Source organism: Tamandua tetradactyla, chromosome 3 (assembly GCF_023851605.1).
Source record: "Tamandua tetradactyla isolate mTamTet1 chromosome 3, mTamTet1.pri, whole genome shotgun sequence".
Taxonomy (NCBI): Eukaryota; Metazoa; Chordata; class Mammalia; order Pilosa; family Myrmecophagidae; genus Tamandua; species Tamandua tetradactyla.
Genome location: NC_135329.1, coordinates 18,436,790 through 18,464,019, shown reverse-complemented (window position 1 = coordinate 18,464,019; position 27,230 = coordinate 18,436,790). Strand labels below are relative to the sequence as shown.

Sequence of the window (27,230 nt, the reverse complement as noted above, 5' to 3'; positions counted from 1 at the left end):
TGTAAAGCAAATTATTAGCAAAATATTGTAGAAAATCACATTCTTTGTAGGTAGCCTCACAAAGATGTTATTGTCTGTATGGGTAATTTATATATTAAATATACAGTATGTATTACTTTCCTATGTTATTTTAAACACATACACCAACTTCAAATAAATTACCTTGCTTCTGTTCACAGTTCACAGCACAGCCTAAAATGAGCTGAAGCATCCTTCCAAGTTCTGCAGCATCAGAATGTTCTCCAATCAGGTTCACATCAGGAAGGGTAAAGTCATTAATTTGCTGTCCTAAAATCTGAAGATAAAAAGATTACATTTGCATTTATATATATATATATATATATATATATATGGCCAAATAAAATACTTGATAGAGATTAGTTTTTCAGCACCAGAAATTCACTATCAAGGGCAGAGAGAGCTATTATGCCTATCTCATTCCCAGTTTCTGCTACCTCCCATACCTAGGTTAAATCTATTTTGAGACATAGGAACTAAATCCCTAATCTTATATGCACGTACCTGAGCAGAGACACTGATTATTACTGATTCCTTCCCTACCCTAAAACTGAATGTATACTCTCTGGAGAAGGAGAAACAGGGGTTCTGAACCAGGGGCACCAGAAATAGCTGAGATTAAACATAAATTCACATCCCCAACACTAAAATTCTCCCTAGCCACCTTCATTGCATTTGACTCTGAAAGTGCTGGCAGCAAGAAACTTGTAACAGGAAGCAGACTGGAGGATATCTTTATAGGAAAACTGGCCCTAAATGAAAAGATATATATATCTAAACAAATGGGTAGGTCTTTAACTGAAAACCCTACAGTGAAATGTATCACTCAAAAAGCACCCCTACTCAGATTCCAATGAACTTTTTTTTTTACAGCGCTCTACCTTTTTTTATGGCTTTTTTGGGAGGAGTGGGGGTGGTGGTGCACGGTCCAGGAATCAAACATGGATTTCCTGCGTGGAAGGCAAGCATTCTACCGCGAACCACACGTGCACCCCTACAGTGCTTTACTTTTAAATATCAACAACTAACCAAGGATCATCAAGACACTGAAAAAAGTCCTCTTGGACATGAAAAAAAGAGACATAACAGAAACTCAGAAGAAAGCAAACAATGCAGTAAATGGAAGAAAATTTAAAAATTTAAATTCTATAATTGGAGGTATACACAGGAGGTAAAACTACCAGGAAAAGGAAGCAGATAATTGTCTTTAAAAAGCCAGGATAGGGCAAGGGTGGCTCAGTGGCAGAGTTCTCGCCTCCCATGCAGAGACCCAGGTTCGTTTCCCGGTGCCTGCCCATGTGAAAAAATTTCTTTGGAAGGTGGGGAGGAAAGAAGGTGTGATTAAGAAGGTGAACATGTGTCTTCTGGGGGTGGTGGTTATGCCCTATTTCTTAATCTATGCTACATGATCGTTCCCTTTTTAACAAACTATTAAACTGTACACATACATTTACATACGCTTTGGAATATATGCTTATTTTATAAGAAAAAGAGTGTTGGATGTATAGGATACCAGGGACTAGAGTAGGGTAGGGAATGGGGAGTTAATAGGTGGCACATGGAAACTCTGTATTTTGGCATGATTTTTCTGTAAACCTACAACTTCTCTATTAAAAAGGGGATGAATGGCTATTTTAGGTAAGCAGTGAAGAGAGGCCCCCATGCTAAGGTAAAAACTGAGCAAAAACCTGAAATAAGGAAGCAAACCATATAGCTATACATGCAGGGGAAAATACAACAGGCAGATATTACCATAGTGCAAAGCCTTGAGGCAGGAGTTCATTGAGGAACTGTGGGAACACCAGGAAGGCTAGCATGGAATGGAGAGGGGTAGAAGATGAGGAAAAAGGGTTGCGGTTGGGGGATGGTGGTCACTTAAGTCTTGTGAGTTATGTCAAGGATGTGAATTTTATTCTGAGTGATATGGAAAATAGACAAATAGAAATATACCCCCAATGCAGATTAAATTTAGTTTTCCTCATGTATAAGAAAAAATCATCTCTAGAAGGACACACAAGAAACTGATAATAGGAATCTGGGCAGCTGGAGTAGGAGGATGAATAGCTTTTCACTGTTCACCCTTCTCTACCTTCTTAGAATGATCAATTCATGTATTATGAATAAAATAATTAAAACATGAAATTAGAACATGAAAATTAAAAGGTCTAAAATTAATATCCTGAGAGTTAAGAAAATATTTAATCTAATAAAGATTAAATATTTGTATTTAAAGGGATACAAAAGCTACATTCAGAAAAAAAAAGTGCTCTTAGAAATTACAAATATGATAGAAATGAAAACTTCCATGGGCAACCTGGAAGAAAGGTGTATATCTCATAAAATAGGGCAAAAACACAAAGAAAAAAAGGAGAGAAAAGGTTAGGTAACGAAAAGATCAATCCAGGAGGTTCAATAGCTAAATGGAATTCAAGCAAATGAACATAAAGAGGAAGAAACAATAGAAAAAATAATATATAAAGAAATCTTCTAGAACTAAAGTTACAGAGTATTGGGATTTTAAGGGCTTGCTAAATGGCAAGCACAATAAAAGCACACAACAATGAACACTGAAAATAATAAGTTCCTGAAAGCTTCAGAAAATGAACAAGTTACCAACAAGAGAATGGGAATCCAAATGACAGACCTTCAACAGTAGCACTGTAAGCAAGAAGACAACGGAGCAATACTTGAAAAAACCTGAGGAATTATTTCCAAGCTAGAATTCTATCCAACTCAATCATGAGGTGTGGTCTAGTTTGCTAGTTGCTGGAATGCAACACACCAGAGACGGATTGGCTTTTAATAAAAGGGGATTTATTTTGTTGGTTCTTCAGAGGAAAGGCAGCTAACTTTCCACTGAGGTTCTTTCTTATGTGGAAGGCACAGGATGGTCTCTGCTGCTCTTCTCTCCAGGCCCCTGGGTTCCAACAACTTTCCCCGGGGTGACTTCTTTCTGCATCTCCAAGGGCCTGGGCTGAGCTGCGAGTGCTGAGATGAGGAATGCTGAGCTGCTTGGGCTGTGCTACATTGCAGTCTCTCATTTAAGCACGAGCCAATTAAGTCAAACGTCACTCATTGCAGCAGACACGCCTCCTAGTTGACTGCAGATGTACTTAGCAACAGATGAGGTTCACGTACCATTGGTTTATGTTCACAGCAACAAGACTAGGTATGCTCACCTGGCTAAGTTGACAACTGAATATAACTAACACAAGGTGTAACAGGGGAATTAAGATAATTTTGGATATGTTGCACATAAAAAAAAAATCTACCTATTGTGTACCTTTTCTCAAGACACCACTAGGAAATTTGCTCCACCAAAACAAGGAAGTAAATCAGGAAAAAGAAGTACACGGGATTCAGCAAATGGAATTTAAGATAGGAGAGAGAGAAAGGAATTTCCAGGATGAAAGTGAATGGTAATTAATATAAGTTGATTATTCTTATTTATTTCATTTAGAGAGAATTATCATGTTTGCTGCAGAAATATCAATGTAACAGAATATGGGGGTATAGCCCTAGACCCCATGGGAGATACTTACATAATACACAGTATATACATGTTATCTTTCTAAAATCTGAAAAATTCTGGATTTCAAAATGAATCTTGCCTAAAGCATTTTTGATTTGAGGTTGTGGATCTGCATGTACATATTTTAGGTACATTTCTGTATATTTCTAAAAAATTGAGATCATATATACACACATAACTTCATAATTTTATATTATTAAAGTATTTATAAAAACGAATTTTCATGACAGTGTGGTATTTGTCTTATAAATGTTTCATTATTTTCTTACTGTTAGATATTTAGATTATTCTCAATTTTTACCTACTATGAAATGATGATGAGGTAAATGTCCTTGTATAGTTCTGTAAGATAAATTTCTTGATGGCATTACCAGGTCAAAAAATGTTATGCATTCTAAAAATACTTGAAATAAACAACGTCAAATGGCCCTTTTGAAAAACCATGACCATTTATATTCCCACCATCTATCACTATCTCTGTGTAAAACTGCCTTTTCCCCTGTACACCAAACCTTTAACAAGAACTGTATGTCCACTCATTCAACAAGTATTTGCTGGGTGGGTGCTATACTAGGTACTACTCACATAATGGTTAACAAAACAGTAAAGAATTTATAGACCAAGGGTAGAAATCATAAAATGAATAAGTAAACATACAAAGAAATACATAATTACAAATTATAGGAAGTATTATGAAAGAAAAGAACATTGAGCTATGAGTGAGGTTAAATGTGGAGACTGGTAACAAATCACTAAATGGTTGCGTGTATTCAGATTAAGCAAACACAGACCACACAAACTGATTTTTGTTTTACTGACTCTCAAGCTCTTTCCATAATCATGTAGTAACAAGTACAATTAGCTGTTTAAAAAGCGCAGTCCAACCACACTAAACTATCCTCAGAAATTGCTGTTTTTTTTCTTTCCCCTAGTATTTATCAGTAGAGAAAGATAATGTTAATTAGGACCACAGGGTAACACGACAGACCCAAGAACCAAGGCATTGACAAGGAAAATTTCAAGGGGTTGGGTGAAAAAAGAAAAGTAACAGGATGGAAAGAAAAGTAACAGGATGGAAAGAGAAAGCAGTATACATGGTTTTAACTATCAGCACCTCAGTTTCTCATCTATAGTATGGAGATAGCACGTAGGCTCACAATAACACTCAGTAAGTGGTTCCTGTGATACTGTCATTCTCACTGTCATATATTTTATTTCTTTAGTGTAATACTTGAAGAACCATCTGCCTTTTACAAAGCAAGCATGATAATCAGAACATAGAAATCATTTCTTCTAAGCCCAAAAGGCCTACTAAATATGAATTTCTTTAGCACATTTAGAATACAGTAATATATTCTTCTGACCAAAAAAATTACACTCTGGTCCACTATATTTCTTCAAGATCTGTAAAAGTAACTCAATATGTACATTTATATATCTGAAATATACTTTTCTTTGAAATGAAATACTGAGTTGAAACAATGTTTTATTGAAATTATATTTACTTGTTGTTTGAAATTTTACAGACAGTGCTGAGCTAAGGGAAGGCAATATAACAATGACTATGACAGGTCTGGTTTCAACCTCGTTTCCTGGCTCTGGTAAAGAAGTGGGTAAGTCAGGTGGAGATACAAATGTGTGGGACATGTCTGCTAGGTGGTGACTGAAGCCCATGGGTGAGAGAGAAGGGGACCAGGAAAGCATAAAACCTGGCTGGATATTTGCTAACACTGAGGAACTGATATTAATATATTTAGGAATAGTACTAGTATTATGGTTATGTTTTTAAAAAGTTATTTTAGAGATTGTAATGGTTAATTTCGTGTGTCAACCTGATGAGGTTCTGACGTCTAGTTGTTTGGCCGAGCACACACTGGCCTGACTGTTACTGGGAGGGTACTTCCTAGGGGATTTAAATCACTAGTCACTTGATTACATCTATGGCTGATCACATCTTTAATCAACAAATGAGACGGCCTTCAGTAATGACAGAAGTCTCCCCTTCCAATCAGTTGAAGGCCTTGAAGCAACAACAGAGGATTTCACAAATCAGAAAGAATTTCTGTCAGCCAGCCAGCTCCTCCAGGGACATTCATTGTCACCTTCAGATTTCCCAACTTGTGGGCCGCCCTAAGGAATTTGGACTTGCCAATTCCCACACAGCCTGAGCCAATTTCTATAATAAATCTCATTATATATTGAAAAAAAAAAAAGTTGGGTGGGCCACGGTGGCTCAGCAGGCAGAGTGCTTGCCTGCCATGCCAGAGGACCTGGGTTTGATTCCCGGTGCCTGCCCATGTTAAAAAAAAACAAAAAAAACCAAAACAGTCATCCTGGCTTCGGAGTGGAGAACAGATTGTATAGGGGCCAGGGTGGAATCAGTTAGACTATTCTAGTTATCTAAGCAGGCACCAATGATGGCTTGGTGTAGCAAGAATGGATTTGGAGGTTTAACTAATAGGTCTTGCTGAAGATATCAAAAGAAGTCAAGAATTAGGATGATTTCTAGGTTCTGGATTTGAGTAGTTGGGAAGGAAGTAGATTAATTTACTGAGATGGGGAAGATCGATGATGTGGGTCTAAGTGTAGGATATGGGGAAAACGACAAAGTTCCTTTCTGCACTGACAAAGTTTCCAGGGAAATGGGTTGTAGGGAGGTTTAAAGAAACAATCTATCAGACAGTATTCTCAGAGAGTGGGAAATAACACATGAGGAAAATAAGATAGGTTTCTAAAAGCAGTGTTCATGTGACACCTGTGATAAAGTGAAACTAGTTAGTTCTATTGCCTGATTTTCCCCTAGCAATGTGTGACTGTTCTGTTGAAGACTTACAGGATAAACTGAGTTGATCTAGGAGTGGGATTTTGCCCAAGGAATAAAATGGAGGCAGACAAAGGAGTTAATTATAATGAAGAATGGATGCTAAACTACTTTCAGAAGAAGGAAAGAAATGAGAGCGTTAATAAACAGCAGAAATCACAGCAAAATTTAACATAAATTAGTGATCTTCTAAAGCTATCCTATAATACAGCAAAAAAGACTATTCATCTATTAACCACTTAAACTATTTTTGAACAAACATTAAACATTATTAAACATAATTGTAAAAATACAATTATTCTTTTTTTATGATTCATTTGCGTGTTTTTTTAAAATTTTTTTTATTGTATAGTATAACATATATACAAAGCAAAAAAATAAAAAAGCAATAGTTTTCAAAACACTCTTCAACAAGTGGTTACAGGACAGATCCTAGAGTTTGTCATGGGCTACCACACGATCCTCTCATATTTTTCCTTCTAGCTGCTCCAGAATATAGGGGGCTAGAGGGCTTAAATACTTTATTATCATAATCGACTTTCTTGTCCTTTTTTTGTGAACAATAACATATATACAAAAAAGCTATAAATTTTAAAGCACAGCACCATAATTATTTGTAGAACATATCCCAGGCTTTGACATGGGTTACAATTTCACAATTTAAGCTTTTTATTTCTAGCTGCTCTAAAATACTGGAGACTAAAAGAGGTATCAATTTAATGATTCAGCATTCATATTCATTTGTTAAGTCCTATCTTTTATGTATAATTCTACCATCATCTTGGATCCTTCCCTACCTCACCTGAGAGTTGTCTGGAGTATGGCAATTCTAAATTTTTCATATTGGAAGGGTCTGTCACTTATATGGGGTAGGGAGATGGAACCATCTGATGTTCTGGAGAGGCTGGGCTAAGTTTCACAACTTATCTGGACCAGGGAACCATCTGGAGGTTGTAGGTTTCTGGAAAGTTACTCTAGTGCGTGGAATCTTATTTATTGCCCTAGGTGTTCTTTAAGATTAGTTGGAATGGTTTTGGTTGGGGGTTGGCAGGTTATGATAGGTAGCAAGGTCTACCTGAAGCTTACATAAAAGCAACCTCCAGAGTAGCCTCTTGACTCTATTTGAACTCTCTCTGCCACTGATACTTTATTAATTACACTTCTTTTCCCCCTTTTGGCAAATTATTAATTTTCAAGATAATTCTTCCTTAACTTGAAATTATTGCAAAATTAAACTATCCTATGGTAATATTTGCAAGTATCATGAGGAAAAAAAGGTCTTACCTCATGATTGTAATCCAGGATTCCTTTTAAAATTTTCTTTAAATTGCTTATCTATTTAAAGAAAGAGAAAACAACTGGCTTAAGGGCAAGCACAAATCAAAATATATCATAACATAAAAATTTTCTGAGCCCACCAACCAGTTTAGTTAATCATAAAGTAAATATAAAAAATTAAATTTTAGTAGTATATTGGAATTACTATCATCTTCAAGAAAGAACCATTAATAGCTGAATTTATTTCACCTAAGAGATTTATAAAACAAATAATTTCCAATAATGAAAATTTTTCAATGTTAGGACCACATTAACAAAAACTAGAGGGTAATGGCATGAAATGTAACAGTATGATTAAATTATTTCAATTTTCTGCAGATGAAGAATAAATGTACCATTCTTAATGAAGACTTGAGCTTGGTACTGCTACCCTAGAAAAGGGGAGGTGAATCTTACATAGAAGTTAGGTTCTAAAGTCAGAGCAGTAAGTAAAAATAGTCAAAATTATTTTTGAAAATCTCCTAAATATCATGTCACCAAATCCGTCCAAGAAACAAAAAACTGCTGTTCCTTTAGTTGAGCACTAAATAAAATACTTAGTAATTATAAGCTTAAAAAATATTACTATATCTTGAAACACAGAAATAACACTCAGCATGCATGCTACTTGTGCTATAAGAAGCAACTTAGAAACGATACAGGATGAGAAGCCAACAAATATTGAGTCCTAACTCTGACTATGATTTTTTTTCAGTCAGGTCATAAATTCACTGGCCACCTGTTATCTAAATAAAATGGCAGACAAAATCACCTGCACTACTTACTGTACAAATATTAATTTTCTCTCCCCCCCCCCTTTTTTTTACCCAACTCATAGGCTTCAATTTGTGTTAATTTGAGTGTGCATATGTCACGATTCTGTTGATTATCTATCAAGCCTTTCCTGGTCAATGTCAGTAGTTGAAGATGTCCTGGGACAAAAAACAGTAGAGCTTATGGCAGAATCACAGCAGAGTGATCCAGTAGTTAATCAAAGGAAGAATTATTTTTAAGGGAGAAATAACCTGAAAACTGCTAATTAAATTAACATGCTTACACTTCTGAAAAAAATTGGAAGCATGGAAGATATATAATATACTTTATTACTCTTATGCTAGGTTTTTTTTCTTCACATTTTAACACTTAAAACTAAAATATCTTAATAATCGTAGTGTTCATTTAAAACGGTAATGTGTTTTTCCCCTTAGAAAAATCTACATATCCTATGAATCTGGCATCTTAAGATTGACGAGAAAGAACATAGGGTAAAATACTGAGGAACAGGAATACAAAGCAGAACAAAAACAGCAGTTATTAATATTAAGAATATAATAAACTTTTTCCCTTTTCCAATGCCATACTCATGACACTGAAGAAGTGTGTATGAGTGTGTGTGTGCATTTGTGTGAGTGGGGGGCATGGAGAGAAATGTACAACTTCTGCTAGTCAAATGAACAAGCAAACACAATTGATGATTAAGTGCACTATTTTAAATATCCGTAAATTGTTTCAAAACTTATGTAAAGCATTAAAAAGCAATTATTTTAATTGTCTATTCTTGAAATATTGTTTAGAAAATAAAACAATACCATCAAACAGTTTCCATTTATTCTAGGTTAGTAAAAAGAAATTTGATTTGCGCAGACCCATAACATAAGCAATCAATATATACTTTCTGTGGGAAATACATGTGTTGAAGGGAAAAATAAAGACTAAGTTGGCATATCATAAATTCATGGCCTTCACATGCTTTCTCGATTCTACTTTTAAGTCTATATCAAAAAGAAATGGTTTAGTTTTCCAAACTGTGAGTATACAGTATATATACTACAGTAGTGGAAAACAAATGAGTGGATGCCAGGGATTCGGGATGGGGTCTTGTGGGTGTGCCCCAAAGGCAGCAGCAGACAGCTGTGCGGTGGTGGTTACATGAATCTGTATGTGTAATAAAATCATATAGAACTATTCTCACACAAATACAAACGAGTGCATATAAAACTGGTGAAATCTGCACACTCTGTGGATTGTACCAATGTCAATTCCCTGTTTTGATGTTGTAGCAGAGCTATGCAAGTATCATCATTGGGGGAACTGAGCAAAGGAGACCCTGATGAAGGGTACACTACACTTTTTTTTTGTAATTCCCTTTGAATCCACAATTATTTCAAGATAGAAAATTAAAATATCAATTTAGTGGGTTGCAAACAATATTTAAGGTAAAAAAACATCACTGCATAAAGTAAAAGTAAAAACCTGTTTCAGCTATATATATATATAAAAGAATACATTTAGGTGTGTGGCAAGTCGCAATGTAAACCATATTTTTCATGTGGAGTTTTCGTTTAAGAAGTCTGAAAACACTGGAATATAGTGCTACTAGAAAGGAAATGAAAATGTTTCATTCTATGATTGCTTTGGACACAGCTAAAATGGCTAGTATTTTCTCATTATTAACAAGAGCAACGATAGCAACTGACACTTATATGTGTCAAGAACCTTCTAAGTTGTGACTATGGTGGTGGTTACACGAATCTGCATGTGTGATAAAACCATACAGAACTATCCTCACACAAACATATATTAACTCATCTGTTTCTGTCAGGTACATTGCATTACAATCCTCACCAAACAAATAGGGAAACTGAGGCACAGAAAGATTAAACAACTCGCCTACAGATAGTAAATGGGAGAGCTGTGATATGGACACAGGCACTTGGGCTCCAGAGTCCTGCATTTGTACTTGGTGAGCAACTTCCATTTGTATTTAGTGAGCAACTTCAGGTTACCACCAATCTTCAATTCTAGATTATTTCACTATGGGTAGCCTAAGTTTCTAAAGTTCACTGGACACATTAGACCAAAAATCAACAATATCATAAACACATACAAGTATTTTAGGATTAATTTACACATAGAAAATAAAAGGAAAATACCTTTAGCCTCCAATTATCTCCTACTTCAGTTTTGATTCTGTTTAGCCAATTGTCATCAAAATATGCAGGATCTCTGCAAATAAGGAAAAGCTAGCATATTAAGATTATGAATCTATCAAGCTGAAAAAAAACAACAAGGAAAACTGAAATCCATCCATATAACCACTTAACTACAACATAAAAATGTACTTGCTACATAACAGCCATTAAATAACTCAGTACATGGAACCAATACAGTCACAGCATAATTCTCTAAAATCAACTTGATTGTTATTAGCCCATTAAAGAAGACATTTTACCAAAACATAAACCAAAAGGTAAAACTGGTAACACAGTTAATACATTTTAAAAACAAATTACAGATGATTATATTAACCTGGAATTATTGTAGACACCACACTAACCTAAAAATGATTAAGTATCAATGACATGCTTTTAAACAGGCAAAAGAAAACATGGCAAGAAAGTTAAAATAAGTTTTTCAGTTAATATTTCAATGACTCCCATCACCTCATACTGTCAAGATCCCCCATAGTGTCACTAATATTTCAATTTCTTCGAACAACATAAGCTGAGAACTGTTTGTCAGATGTAGTACTAGATTAGACAAAGTTGGACACTATTTGGTTTACAAAAGGCTTAAAATCAAAGATAACAATGGGGCAGACAAAAATATAAACAAACAATCTTTTGAAACAGCATTATCCTCATTTTAAAGATTTGAAACTGAGACACTAAGAAAATAATTTGTCCAAGATCACAAATAGAACACCTATGTTTGACTCGCTCTAGCAATTACTAGGTCCAAAGATTTTCCTATAACACTACAGTTATGTCTAGTCACCGAAAAATAAAACGACAATGAGAGAAATGTTAGAAAAAAGTCTAGATTTCAATGCTTACTTCAACCCAAACAGATCAATACAATAAGTAATAAATTCTGTCCAAATTATCTTTAATGAAGTAATATGCTATTTAGAAATTTTAATTTTATTATTTAAAAATGTACTTGTACATATTTAAAAAAGGTTAAATTTACCTCTGTAGAAATATGTTATTATTTTTGAAGCCTATGTCATTTCACTAGATAACAGGGATGTCTATCAGTGTACTTAAAAAAAAACAGCTTTATTGAGACATAATTCACATATTTAAAGCATACAATGCAATGGTTTTATATACTCACAGAGTTGTGCAGCCATACCAAAACCTAATTTTAGAACATTTCTATCTCCCAAAAAGAAATCCCATATCCATTTGCAGTTACTCCCCCCTTTCCCTTGCCCCAACCTCTGGGAATCACTAACCTACACTTTTTATCTTTATGGATTCTGCATATTCTACATTATTAAATGAAATCATATAATACATGGTCTTTTGTACCTGGCTTATTTCATATAGCTTGATGTTTTTAAAGTTCATCCATATTGTAGCATGTACCAGTACTTCAAATAATGTTTCTTTGTATAGATAAATCATATTTCATTTATTGATTCATCAGTTGACAAACAGCTGTGAAGTAAGTGGGCTGTTTTCACTTTTTGGCTATTATAAGTAATTCTGCTGTGAACATTCATGCACCAGTTTTGTGGCTTTATGTATCAGGTAGGTCTATACCTAGAAGTCGAATTGCTGGGTCACAAAATAATTCTATGTTTAACATTTTTTTTGAAACACAGCATACTTGTTTTCCAAAGAAACGGTACCATTTTACATTCCAACAGCAATGTGGAATGTAAATTTCTCCATCACCTTGCCAACACTTATCTGCCTTTTTGACTACAGTCATCCTAGTTGGTGTAAAATGGTATCGCATAGTGATTTTTTTTATCATCACATAGCTGTGTTTTCATCACCAGGATCATTTTTAGAACATTTGCATCACTCCAGAAAAAGAAATAAAAAGAAAAAAGAAAAAGCCCACACATCCCATTCCCCTTACCCTTCCCTCTCACTGACCACTAGTATTGCAATTTACCCACCTATAATTTATTCACCCGCCTTATAATTTATTTATTTTTTGTTCTTATTTCTTTAACTCATCTATCCATACCCTGGATGAAGGAAGCATCAGTCACAAGGTTTTCACAATCAAACAGTCACACTGTAAAAGCTACATATTGATACAATCATCTTCAAGAATCAAGGCTACTGGAATACAGTTAACAGTTTCAGATACTTTCCTCTAGCCACTACAATGCAGCAAAAACTAAAAAGGGATATCTCAAGTAATTTTGATTTGCATTTCCCTAATCACTAATGATATTTAGCATCTTTTAATGTGCTTACTGATCAATTTGCATGTTTTCCTTGGAGAAAAGATTATTCAGTTCCTTTGGTTTCCAGCTGACAGAGAAACCTCAAATGTCATTGGGCCTTTCCTGAATCAAGGTATCTTTCTCTGGATGCCTGAGTTTGGACATTTTATGGTCTCAGAACTGTAAACTTGTAACTGAAACCTCTTTTATAAAAGCCAACCCAGGGAGAGAATGAGAGATTCAGAGAGAGCAGAACGATGTAGCCATGAGATACAGAGAGTCCACGAGCCAGCAACCTTTGGAGATGAAGAAGGAAAATGCCTCCCGGGGAGCTTCGGGGAACTGGAAGACAGGAGAGACGGCTGGCAGATGACGCCATGTTCGCCATGTGCCCTTCCAGCCGGGAGAGAGGCCCTGACTGTGTTCGCCACGTGCCTTTCCAGATGAGAGAGAGAAACCCTGAACTTCATCGGCCTTCTTGAACCAAGAAAGCCCACGAGAGTGCTGTGGGACCTGTATAAACAGAGCTGCTGCCAGTCTGGACTAAGGGGTTCAGAGAATAGACACATTGGAGGAAAAATAACTTCAGAGGCAAAACCACGGAGGCTGAGGTCTGAAGTCAAGAGCCTCGGGACAGGGGAGCGGACCCACCCAAGCCCGTGGAGAAGGTGAGTTGGCCCCAAAGGCAGAGAATGGGCCTTCCACCTCATTGCAGTGGAAAAGTCATGCTGCCTCAGGCCTTGGAGAGGGTGAAGCACATTCCTTGGGGTTTGGGGAGAGCCTGGCTGCCACCACATGGAGGGGCTGAGCGTGTGCCCCGGAGATGGCAGAGAGCCCAGGTGCGGCCCCAATGCTTGGAGAGGGTGGAACCGAGAAAAAGGTGGTCTCCCAGTGTCCCCCAAGGTTGTATTTGGAGAGAGGCAGGCCTCTGTGTAGGCCCTTGGAAAGGGTGGGACTGCCACTTTCTAAAGCCCTGAGGATAAATAACTCTCAGACTTTGAAATCTAATGGACTTTGCCCTGCAGGTTGTCGAAACTGTATGGGTCAAGTGATCCCTGTATTCCTTCCTCCCTATGGAAATGTGTATATGCATTCTATGAATGTTCCTCCTTTATATGTTGGCAGCAAATAACATGTTATGAGTTTTCAAAGATCCAGAGCAAACAGAGAATTTTGCCTTAGGACAGACCATGCCTGTAGCTGACTTGATGAGATTTTATACTGTCTCTAATTTTGTACTTCCTTTGTATTACTACTGAAGGGTTTAAGATTTCTGATATTGTTATGAAATTAATGTACTTTGTATATGGGAAAAACATGTCTTTTTTAGGGGCCAGAGGGTAGAATGTGCTGGTTTGAAAGGAAGCATGCCCCCTAAGAAAAGCCATGTTTTAATATAAATCCCATTTCATAAAGGTAGAATAATCTCTATTCAACACTGCATATTTGAAACTGTAATGAGATCATCTCCCTGGTTGATGTGATTTAGTCAAGAATGATTGTTAAACTGGATTAGGGGATGACATGTCTCCACCATTTGGATGGGTCTTGACTGTTTATTGGAGTCCTATAAAAGAGGAAATATTTTGGAGAATGAGAGATTCAGAGAGAGCAGAAAGATGTAGCCATGAGATGCAGAGAGTCCACAAGCCAGCAACCTTTGGAGATGAAGAAGGAAAATGCCTCCCGGGGAGCTTCAGGGAACCGGAAGACAGGAGAGTAAGCTAGCAGATGACGCCATGTTCCCATGTGCCCTTCCAGCTGAGAGAGAAGCCCTGACCGTGTTTGCCATGTGCCCTTCCACTTGAAAGAGAAATCCTGAACTTCACTGGCCTTCTAGAACCAAGGTATCTTTCCCTGGATGGATGCTTTTGACTGGACATTTCTACAGACTTGTTTTAATTGGGACATTTTCTCGGCATTAGAACTATAAACTAGCAACTCATTAAATTCCCCTTGTTAAAAGCCAAAAAAAAAGAAAAAAAAGCCAACCCAGGGGTGGGGGTGGGGGGCAGGCAACCGTGGCTCAGTGGTGGAATTCTCACCTGCTATGCTGGAGACCTGGGTTCAATTATTGGACCCTGCCCATGCAAAAAAAAAAAGAGCGACCCCATTTCTAATATATTGCACTTCTGGCAGCAGTAACAAACTAAAACAGGAAATGACAGCATTTTTTATGTAATAAGCTTCCAATCTACTACTTAATGTGGAACATATCAAGAATACAAATCTACAACCTTCTCATATCCAATGTGATTTTTCCTAGTAAATAAGCTTTGATTAAATATGCAGGCATCTGGCCATATCTTCTGTATCTAGTAGTAGTCTACAATTTCAACAATGTTTTCTAAATACCCCTTAACTATAGCTCTCAGGCTAGGAACAAACGACAATCTGGTGATTTTCTAAAAAATCTTAATAGATTGCAGTTCGGTGTAAGTATGTAAACAAGAACTGATAATCTCATTGGGAAAGCCATCTTTAGCTTCTTATTATGTCCTGACTTCTGCTAAGAAAAAAAAAAGATACAAAATAGGTTGCTTAAATTTTGTTAGCAACCTATTTGTGTGTAACTTACTAGTTATAGCTTAAATTAAAGGAAAAGCTATAACTAATTTATAATTCTTAATCCAGAAATATACTGTCCGCATGCCAAGTGCTTTTACAGAAAAAAAAAATTAAATTTTATTTCTACCGCTAGAATGATTTAAACACAATAATATCTTAATGCATCTCTCCCCCTAATTAAGACAGAGTCCAATATAAACATTGCATTTGGTTCCATTTCTTAATAGGGTATTTTTTATTAGCAAACTTTTAAAGATATTTTAAAAGATACTTTAAAAGATATTTAAAAGAAAGGTAGACTGCTAGGTATAATTATTTTCTAATGATCTTTTAAATATCAAAAATAATAATGTTGGTCCCTTGCCATTAAATGTGTATTGAAAAACTGGTTATAATTAAGTTTCAAAACCATAATAACAACAAAAATATGGCAAATTATGTTTAGGCCTGTGCAGGTTTGAAATTGTTATGTACCCCCAAAAAGCCTTGTTCTTTTAATCCTGATCAACGCTTGTGGGGGCAGACCTATAGTTTAAGGTGGAACCTTTGATTAGATTGTTCCCAAGGAGGTGTGGCCCCACCCATTTAAGGTGGGTCTTAATTAGTTTACCTGAGTCCTTTAAAGGGAAATATTTTGGAGCGATACAGATGTTTGGAGATGCAGAAGAGGCTGAGAGAGCTGTTTGAACACAGAAGCTAGTAGAGAAGAAATCTCTGGCCCCAGGAGATGCTAACAGATGAAACCCAATGTTTTGCCCTAGAGTAGCTAAGTGAGGTGAACAGAAGTTTAGAGAGGAAACCACTGTAATCAGAAGCACAAGGCTGGAAGCAAAGAACTCCAATGCCAGCCATGTGCCTTCCAAGCTGACAGAGAAATCCTGGACACCATTCGGACTTTCTTTGGAGTGAAGGAATCTTCTTCTAGATGGCTTATTTGGACATTTTTAAGACCTTACAACTGTAAACTTGTAACTTAACAAATACCCTTTATAAAAGCCCATCCATTTCTGGTATATTGCATTCCAGCAGCATTAGCAAACTAAAACAAGGCCCTAGTGAATCAAAATTAGCAACAAAGGCACATGAAGAATAGGTTCTAAACCAAGGGCAGATAACTTAGGTTACTATAAAAATAAAAGTATACATAAGAATCAATCCATTAAGAGTTATTCTACCATTGTTTATAGCTTAACCCTCATTTTCTTTCCTTTGGTCTCATATACCTCCTTTTTTCCCCCTTTCTTGAACTCTAAAACAAAAACTAATGACACTGAGAGGTATAAATTGCTATTTCCTATCCTGACTCTTTCAATTGGTATGCACTGACAAAAGAGAAAAGACAGTTCTCTTTTAATTTCGAAGTCAAATTTTATAGTTCCATATTCCTTCCTTCCACAAATATTTCCTGAATCTACTATAGAGTAGGACAAAGGAGATCTGGAGTGTAAGAGCGTTGACAACATTAAATAGGGTGGTCAGGACATGCTTCACTGAGAAACTTACAAATACCAGTGAAGGTTAGAAGGTGGAGAGGAAAAGTGTTTTGTAGATATCAGAATGAAGAACATTCCAGGCAGAGGGAAAGGCCATGCAAAAATCTTAAAGGCAGAAGAATATCTGATGTGTTGAGGATGAGTAAGGAAGCGAGATGGGAAAAAACTCAGGTAGAGATCACAGGAGAAATAAGCAGACCAGATTACTTATGGTCTTATATACCATTATAAGGAATTTGGCTTTTACCCTGAGTGAAATGGGGTACCACTGCAGGGTTCTGAGCAGAAAATCTGCCCTACTAAAGGATCACTCTGGCTGCTGGGTTCACATGAGACTGTGGGGCAGGCAAAGGTAAAAACTCAGACACTAATTAGGAGGTGTTCTAGTTTGCTAGCTGCCGGAATACAATATACCAGAAAAGGAATGGCTTTTAAAAAGGGGAATTTAATAAGTTGCTAGTTTATAGTTCTAAGTCTGAGAAAATGTCCCAATTACAGCAAGTCTGTATAAATGTCCAATCAAAGGCACCTAGGGAAAGATACCTTGGTTCAGGAAGGCTGATGAAGTCCAGGGTTTCTCTCTCATCTGGAAGGGCACATGGAGAACACAGGGTTTCTCTCTCTTGGCTGGAAGGGCACATGGCGAACACACGTCATCTACTAGCTTCCTCTCCTGGCTTCCTGTTTCACAAAGCTCCCCAGGAGACATTTTCCTTCTTCATCTCCAAAAGTCACTGCCTGGTGGACTCTGCTTCTCGTGGCTGTGGTTCTGCTCTTCTTTCTCTGAATCTCTTTCATCCTCCAAAATGTTTCCTCTTTTAATAGGACTTCAGAAACTAATCAAGACCCACCCAAATGGGTGGAGACATGTCTCTACCTAAGCCAGTTTAACAATCACTCTTGATCACTCAAGATCACATCAAGATGTGACTCCCTGAGATGATCTAATTACAGTTTCAAACATACAGTACTGAATAGGGATTAGAAGAAACGGTTGTCTTTACAAAATGGGATCAGGATCAAAACATGGCTTTTCTAGAGTACATACATCCTTTCAAACCAGCACAGGAGGTTATTAACATAGCCTAGGCAAGAAATGACAGTGCCCAGACAAATGTGATAGCAGTAAAGGTAAGAACTTGATAAAACTTTTTCAAACACACTGAAAAGTAGAAAGAATATGGTGAGCAACCATATGCCAATCACAGACATTTAACATTCTTCCATGTTTGTTACATATTGTTTTAAAAATTATCAAATCTAATTTTCACTCTTAACAATTAAGTTTGCGTCTCTAATAAATAAGGACACTTCCTATATAAACCAAAATTCTAACATAATAAACATCCCCAAAATATAATCTAATGCTCAGACCATATTCAAATTTTCCATTATCCTCAAAATGTATTTTATAGTTGGTTTGTTTAAACAGAGTCCAATGAAGAATTATGTATTAAATCAGGTTAGCATCTTTCTCTAGGTTCTTTGATCTAGAATAGTCCACCCTCTTCATTTCTTCTCATGATATTGATTTGTTGAGAAAACAAGGCAAGTTGTCCTTTGAAATGTCTCACTTTCTGGATTTGCCTGAGTGTTTCCTCATGACTTAGTTTGTTCCTCTAGTCTCCGTAAACTGGAAGCTAGATCTCAAGATTTGATTTAGATATATTTTGAAAGTATAGTCATCAGGAGTTCTTGACAGATTGTGTGTTGGATGGGAGAAGAAGAGAGAAGTTAAGTTTACCTCCAAAAGTTTTTGATCTGAGAAACTGGCTCGCTAGAAATACCAAAAACTAAAATGAGAAGACTTCTGGTGGAATGGTTTTAATGTAGAAGATTGGGAGTTTAGTTTTAGATACAAGTTTGAGAAGTCTTGTATTACACCAATCTGGAGATGCTGAGTAAACAATGAGACAAATCTAAAGATCAAAGGAAAGATTAGTACTGAAGATATAAATTAGTCATTAGCATATGGCTGGTATTTAAACCCATGAGACTGGATGAAATCAAGGGAGTGACTGTAAATAGAAAAGAGAAGAGCAAAGCCTAAGTCCTTAGACAATTCAACATGAAGAAACAGAATGGAAGAGGAAACACCAGCCAAGAAACTATGGATCACTCATGACACAGGGTGAAAAGTGAGAGTGTAACAGTATCCTAGAAGCCAAATATAAAATATGCTTCAAGTAAGTAAGCATAGTTATTGGAGTCTTGGTACCAGAGACAGCAAGGCAAAAAGATCAGAAGTAGTGATCCAATAATGGAAAATACAGAACTGGAGAGGTTTTATATTTCTGATCATTACAAGGTGTAGGGTATGAGCTTAGGAACAAGAGGCTGAAGAAGAAGACAAGATCAATGGAAAGAAAGAGTTCAAGAACTAGAAGCAAGGAGATGAAGGGGAATCTAAAACATATTCAAATAACCAAGAATTTAGACAATAGTCATACTGGAAAGCATGACGGTGGATCCAAAATTGTTGAGAAATGAGAAGGAATGAAAACAACAAGGAGTAAGATTAAAAACTGGGAGCCATTAGGGAAGATGAAGGAGAATGGTCTAGAAGCTGCACTGAGGGGTGCCATTTCTGGGCTAAATGGTATATGAAAGCTGCGAGAGAAAAAATAGTCATCACTTGCCTGGAGCAGAAGCAGTGCTATTAGGAGAAGTCCAGATTTCTTTAAGAGCAAAAAGGTAAAGGGAATTGAAGATGGATCAGGAAAAAGCACTGATTGTTTTTAGGCACATACACCATAAGTTCACCAAGATCAAAGGTTTTATATAAAAACAGTCCATTCAAGTTCCAGCTGTCTCATAAAAAACATGCTGTACTGTCCAACATGGGGGCTACTTTGCAAAAATTTTTATGAAGTCTAATGGCAATTTTTTAAAACCACAAAGTTCAAAAGAGGAAAGAAAATTCAATAAATGCTTTTTTTTTCATTTTTTAATTGTTCTCATACAAATATAAAAGAATAGACTCAACCTTGGACAGAGTTTTCAGTGACTGATAAATTAGTAGAAAATATTTAAATGAACAAGAATTTAACCATTCTTGAATAATGTCTGTCCATTAGGCAGGTCATCATCATCAAAGCCCTAAAAATGTGGAAAGGAATCTTTTCAACAAAGTGCAAGAACAATCATCATAAGCCAATAAATAAAATGGCCTTACCTCACATTATATGCAAAAAGTAACTCAAAATACATCACACACCTACACATAGGCATTAAAACTATAATGTTTCTGGAAGAAAACACAGGAAAAATCTTAGTAACCCTGGGTTTGGTAAAGATTTCTCAGCACAATAAAAAAATATGAACTAAAAATGAAAAAAAATCAATAAATTAGGTTTCATCAACGTCAAGTATTTTTGTTCTGACACAGACACCATTAAGAAAATGAAAAGGAAAGCTACAGTGATATGGGTCGAATTGTGTCCAAGAAAACACATGTTCAAGCTTATAGTATGCTTGGCAACATTAGCGGACACTTTATTGTCAATAACGAGGAAATAGTGGACTACAAGAGACTCACTGAACTGAAACCACCTCTATTTCCAACAGACTCAGATTCAACTTTCATTTAAAAAGCTAGGGAAAGTTTAAATCTCTTTAAAAAAAAAAAAGTTAACATAAAACTAGAGCCAAAAAAAAAAAAAGAACCTGAACTTTAGTAACACAGCTGTAGTGGTGGTGGCAATGGCAGGAAAACAGACTTAATTTAGTTGGTTTTCTGTGGTTGTTGCTTATTTATTAGTCTCACAATGATAAAAGCAGAACATCTTTTCAGAGACCAAGAAAATGCTGGACATCTGGTGCTCCCAGCAGCAGTGTGATGCAAACCAATTATCTGGGGAGCTTTGCACCATCCCAAGATCTGAATGGGACATACTTTTGAAGGGTATGCAACATTCAAACATAAGTGTGACAAATAACTGACAGGCAGAAAGCTTATGTATTCAGTGAGGTTAGTATGTCTGTCTCTAAGAGATGTTTCATTTTGAAAACATGTGGTATTACCCTCTTACTGAGAGCATTGGTGTGTCAGTTAAAGCTTGCTAAGGATTATAGTGGGTTTGATTCAATTCAAAGCCTCTTTTATTCTCATGAGAATTTCATGAAGCCTTCTCACTAGGTGTATCCAAACCAGAATTTCCAGGAAGAGAGTTTCTTAATACAATTTTCCCAAATGGAGCAATGCATTATATGGGATGTATGAATTCTGACTCTTGCTTGGGATTTCCTAGAGAGTCTACATGCAATCAGTCAGATTAAACCCTGGAAATTATAATGAGTGGACCTGATGGCAGCAGTTATGGACAATAAAATATGAAAGACGGTGTTACTGAAAACGATGTCACATGTGAGAATGGAATTCATCACGTTACCAGGTTCTGTCACTGATGCCACACCATTCAATCCTTGTGGGTATTTAATGAATGGAACATGATCAGATGGAATTTAGTAAACTATTCAAATCACTCCACAACCAGAATTTTCTTATGCTAGCTTTGAAACAAATTTACTTCAGATCTTCTAGAATGCCCTGATCTAGAAAGTTGTGGAAGTCTTCAAGCCAGGAAAATTTGTGGCCACTCTATTTGTAAACAGAGCTCTAAGTGTCACATAGTGCTTTCTTCACCTAGAGATGGAAGGTTTTAAATGTCCTTCTTGCCTATCAGAGTGCTATGTTTAATGATTACAACGTTGTTTTTACCAGTTTTGCAAAGAAGCACTAACAACAGAAGAACTGATTAAGAAAAATAAAAGCTAAAAGAGAACACATACAGAGGAAGGTGGTCATGGATTTCTCAATATTGATATCGAGGGACATGCCTTCTATAACCTTGTAGTGGCAGGAAGCCCTGATTGTAATCATGGTGTAATCATTCTGAATTATACATATTATCATATCAAAGAGTTAGACTTCTTGCATGAATGCTTCCTTTTGTGTTCACGCTTGTTGTGAAACTGAAGAGCATGAAAGAAAAAACCTTTTACTATGTTTAACTTCACAACACTTATGAAAATAATTCAATATGGTTTATGTTCAGTATGGTGTTTCTCCAGGTATCACCCAAAATTTACCACAGAGAAGGCTTTCATTCTCATGAGATGTCGACCTCCACTTACCATCTGGGACTGCTGTATTAAACTGCCACCAGAATTTTACATCCAGTACCTCCACTTTCTAGAATGCATTCTCCATTAATGTTACTGAAATGAATTTCTACTTCATATAGATGTATTTTCTGCAATAGCAGTTAAAGTTTCTCTCCCACTAAAATAAAGATAAATATAAGTCCTAACTGTCAGTCCTATGAATGTGATCCTATTTGGAAATAGGATCTGTAGATGTTTGCTAGTTAAGATGAGGCCAAACTCGATTAGATTGGGCCATAGCCCAATAGACTAGTGTCATCATAAGTAGGGAGAACTTGGACACAGACTGAGGGAAACAGGGGAGAACACCATGTGCCTACTGAGGCAGAGATTGGAACACAAGTATTGCTGGCAAACCACCAGAAGCTAGGAAGAAGCAAGGAAGGATTCTCTCCTACAGATTTCAGACTTCTAGCTTCCTAAGCAGTGAAACAATCACTTCTATTAAGTCATCTGATTTGTGATACTTTGTTTAAGCAATACTAGCAAGACCCAGATTAACAGGAAATATTTTAAAACATATATCTGACAAAGGACTTGTATCTAGAACACATAAAGAATTCTAAACTCATTAATAAGACAAACAATCCAAATAAAAAGTAGGGAAAAGATGTGAACAGATACTTAACCAAAGAAGATATTCAGATGGCAAATAAATATATGAAAAGATGCTCAACATCATTATCTTTAGAGAAATGAAAATTAAACCCACTACACAGCCACTAGAATGGTGGAACTTAAAAAAACCGACCTTGACTTAGAGGAAGATGGCAGAGTAGGGAAGGCTGGTTTCACCCCTGCTCTGTGGGGCAACAGGAGAGGGAAGAGAAAAAAATGACTGGAAATGCCACCCATGGTGAAAAGCTGTGCCTGCCAGGCATTGGGATCAGTAGCTCCACCAGTAATACTGTAAACAGTCATCCCAACCACGGCTACAAGCGGCAGTTCCACTGGACACCAGGATCAACTGCCCTGTCCCATGTGCTAGGACCAGCCATCCCGCTGCACGCCATCTTTCCCAGTTGACTACCATAGTGAGGAAGAGGTGGGCTTGAGGGGAGGAGGTGATTCAAGAGTGCCATATGCTGGGAAGAAGCAGCAAATGCAACCTGGCAAACTCATTATTTGCTTTTCTTTTTTTTCCCCTTTCTGTTTTGTGGGCACCAGTCTGAGTTCATTCTCAATATCTCTCGGGGTGTCTCCTTTTGGCTTCAGGGCCTACTATTGCTAAGGTGCAGTTTTTTATGGTGGGGGCAGGGAGCATGGGCTGGGAATCTAGTCTAATCTAACAGGTATTCTGCCACTGAACTACCCAGGCATTCCTGCCTAGCTTTTAATAGACTCTCAAGTAGACCTGCACCCCCTACATGAGTTCTGGGCCTTGGTTTGACAGAGAACTACTAGCAGGAGATGGGGTCTGGAAGAGGGCACAGTATTGACTACCAAATTACTTCAATTACCAGGAAGGGTAATTTGAAGGATAAAAAGAGAGGGAAAACAATATACAGACTTGACAAATAAAAACTAAAGGATAAGATGGTAGACTCAAGAAATGCTTTCACAGTAATAAATTTGAACATGAACAGATTAAACTCACCAATTAAAAGGTACAGACTGGTAGAACAGATAAAAAAATATAAACCATCTGAACTAGTTTGTTAAGCTGCTGGAATGCAATATACCAGAAACAGAATGGCTTTTAGAAAACGGAATTAAACAAGTTGCAAGTCTATAGTTCTAAGTCCGAGAAAATGTCCCAATTAAAACAAGTCTACAGAAATGTCCAATCTAAGGCATCCAGGGAAAGATATCTTCGTTCAAGAAGGCCAATGAAGTTCACAGTTTCTTTCTCAAGTGCAAGGGCACATGGCAAACACAGTCAGAGTTTCTCTCTCAGCTGGAATGGCACATGGCAAACATGGCATCATCTGCTAGCTTCTTCTCCTGGCTTTCTGTTTCATGAAGCATTTTCTGGGAGGCATTTTCCTTCTTCATCTCCAAAGGTCGCTGGCTGGTGAACTCTGCTTCGTGGTGCTGCAGCATTCTCTGCTCTCTCTGATTCTCCTTTATTCTCCAAAATGTTTCCTCTTTTATAGGACTCCAGAAACTTAAAGACCCACCCAAATGGGGGGAGACATGTTCTCACCTAATCCAACCTAACAACCACTCTTGATTAAATCACATCTCCAGGGAGATGATCTGATTACAGTTTCAAACATACAGTATTGAATAGGGATTATTCTGCCTTTATGAAATGCGATTTTGACTAAAACATGGCTTTTCTAGGGGACATACATCATTTCAAAGCAGTACACTGCTCCAGGACAAAACTCTAGGTTTCATCTTTTAGCTTAGCATCTGTCGGGGCTGGAGATTTCTTCTCTTCAGGTTTCGACTATTTCTGTGAGTCCTTGCTTAGGAACCAGGCTATCTGTGTCTCAATCTTTAACAATGGCTCTCTCTGTCAGCTCTAAGCTCTCTCCAAAATGTTTTTTTTTAAGGATGGAAGTAAACTAATCAAGTCCCAACTTGAATGGGTAGAGTCATATCCTATCTAATTAAAAGATTACACCCACAAATAAGAAACGAAAAAAAAAAAAGAGAATAAAAAAAACAAGGTCACACCCACAATTGGGCAGGCCACACTGACGAGGAGATAATCTAATCAGAATTTTCTGCTCTACAATACTGAACGAGAATGAAAAGGAACGGCTGCCCACACAATATTGTATCAGGATTAAAGCATGGCTTTTCTGGGGTACTTAATAGCTTCAAACCAGCATACCATCTATATACTGTCTACAAGAGAAGGAGCTTAGACCCAAGGACACAAATTGATTGAGAGAAAAAGGATGGAAAAAGATGTTCTATGCAAGCTGTAACCAAAAGAAAGCAGGAACACTATAATAATATCAGGTAAAAAAGACTTTAAATATAGTGTGTTAGATTCAGTTGTCAACTTGGCCAGGTGCGCATACCTAGTCTTGTTGCTGTGGACATAAGCCAACGGTACCTGAACCTCATCTGTTGCGAATTACATCTGCAGTCAACTAGGAGGCGTATCTGCTGCAATGAGTGACGTTTGACTTAATTGGCTGGTGCTTAAATGAGAGACTGCAATGTAGCACAGCCCAAGCAGCTCAGCATTCCTCATCTCAGCACTCGCAGCTCAGCCCAGGCCCTTGGAGATGCAGAAAGAAGTCACCCCGGGGAAAGCTGTTGGAACCCAGGGGCCTGGAGAGAAGACCAGCAGAGACCATCTTGTGCCTTCCACGTAAGAAAGAACCTCAGTGGAAAGTTAGCTGCCTTTCCTCTGAAGAACCAACAAAATAAATCCCCTTTTATTAAAAGCCAATCCATCTCTGGTGTGTTGTATTCCGGCAGCTAGCAAACTAGAACATATAGACTTCATGAGAGACAAAGAAGGACACTACATATTAAAAGGGACAATTCACCAAGAAGAAATAACAATCATAAATGTTTATGCTCTCCATCAAGAAGCTACAAAGTACATGAGACAAACGCTGGCAAAACTGAAGGAAGCTATAGACATTTCAATAATATACTAGGAGACTTCAATACACCGCTCTCTACTATAGATAGAACAACCAAACAGAGGATCAACAAGGAAATAAGAGAACTTAAACAATACAATAAATGAATTAGACCTAAATAATTATACCCAAAACACCAGGATATACATTCTTCTCTAGTACTCATGGAATCTTCTCCAAGACAGATCATATGCTAGGACACAAAACAGGTCTTTATGAATTTAATAAGGTTGAAATTATCCAAAGCCCTTTTTCTGAACACAACAGAATGAAGCTAGAAATTAATAATCACCAAAAAAAAACCAGAACTTTCACAAATAAGTGGACATTACACGACACATTCTTAAATAATCATGGGGGTCAAAGAATAAATTGCTAGAGAAATGGGCAAATATCTGGAGATGAATGATAATGAGAATACAACATATCAGAACTTACGGGATGTGGCAAAGGTAGTGCTGAGAGGGAAATTTATTACCCTAAATGCCTATCTTAAAAACCAAGAATAAGTAAAAATCAAGGATTGAACTGCTCACCTGCTAAAATTAGAGAAAGAATAGGAAACTAATCCCAAAGTAAATAGAAGAGAAACAAAGATTAAAGCAAGAAAAATGAACTGGAGAATAAAAAATTGGAAACAATCAATAAAATCAAAGGTTAATTCTTTGAGATAATCAATAAAATATTGATTTTTTTTGTCAGCTAGGCTGACAAAGAAAAAAAAGAGAATGAAAATAAAATCAGAAACAAGAGGGGGTTAGTTACCATGAATCCTGAGGAAATTTTAAAAATCATAAGAGAATACTATGAATGACTTATGCGAACAAACTAGGCAACTTAGATGAACTGGACAAATTCCTCAAATACATGAACTAGCTATACTGACTTGAAAAGAAACAGAAGATCTCAATAAACCAATTACAAGCAGAGATTCAATCAGTTATCAAAAATCTTCCTACAAAGAAAAGCTTAGGACCAAACAGCTTCAGAGGTGAATTTTATCAAGCATTCCAAAAAGCTAACACTAATCCTCCTCAAACTCTTCCAAAAAAATAGAGGAAGACAGAACACAACCTAACTCTTTTATGATCTAATAGCATTCTAATTACCAAAATCAGATAAAGATGCTATAAAGAAAGGAATAATACAGAGCCATCTCACTAAGGAACACAGACGAAAGAAATTCTCAAAAAAAAAAAAATAGTAACAAATCAAATCTAACAAAACATTAAAAGAATCACATATCACAACTATATGGGGTTTATACCAGCAATGCAAGGGTAGTTCAACATAAGAAAATAAATCAACGTAATATAGCACATTAAGAAATTGAAAGGGAAAAAAAATCACATGATTATCTTGATTAATGCTGAAAAAGAAAGCATTTGGCAAAATTCAGCATTTTCTGAATTCTTTCCTGATAACATATCAAAAGGTAGGACTGAAGAAAACTTCCTCAATATCATAAAGGACATATATGAAAAAACCCATAGCCAGCATCATACTTAGCAGTGAGAGATGGAAAGCATTCCCCTAAGATCAGGAACAAAACAAGGATGCCCATGGTCAC

General features: G+C 36.7%; 1 protein-coding gene and 1 pseudogene across 3 annotated transcripts in view; one reads left to right on the top strand and one right to left on the bottom strand.

The window, feature by feature from the left end:
- Positions 1-27,230, bottom strand: part of HOOK3 (hook microtubule tethering protein 3) — a 176,191-nt gene that overhangs the window by 102,251 nt on the left and 46,710 nt on the right. For all 3 annotated transcript variants that reach the window (XM_077152641.1, XM_077152638.1, XM_077152639.1), the window contains 3 exons: positions 10,622-10,694; positions 7,656-7,706; positions 163-295 (listed from right to left, as the gene is read on the bottom strand). In XM_077152641.1, coding sequence (XP_077008756.1) covers positions 163-295; positions 7,656-7,706; positions 10,622-10,694 — 257 coding nt within the window. The remainder of the gene's footprint in view (positions 1-162; positions 296-7,655; positions 7,707-10,621; positions 10,695-27,230) is intronic.
- On the top strand, positions 19,485-21,739 carry LOC143676695 (S-adenosylmethionine decarboxylase proenzyme pseudogene; annotated as a pseudogene).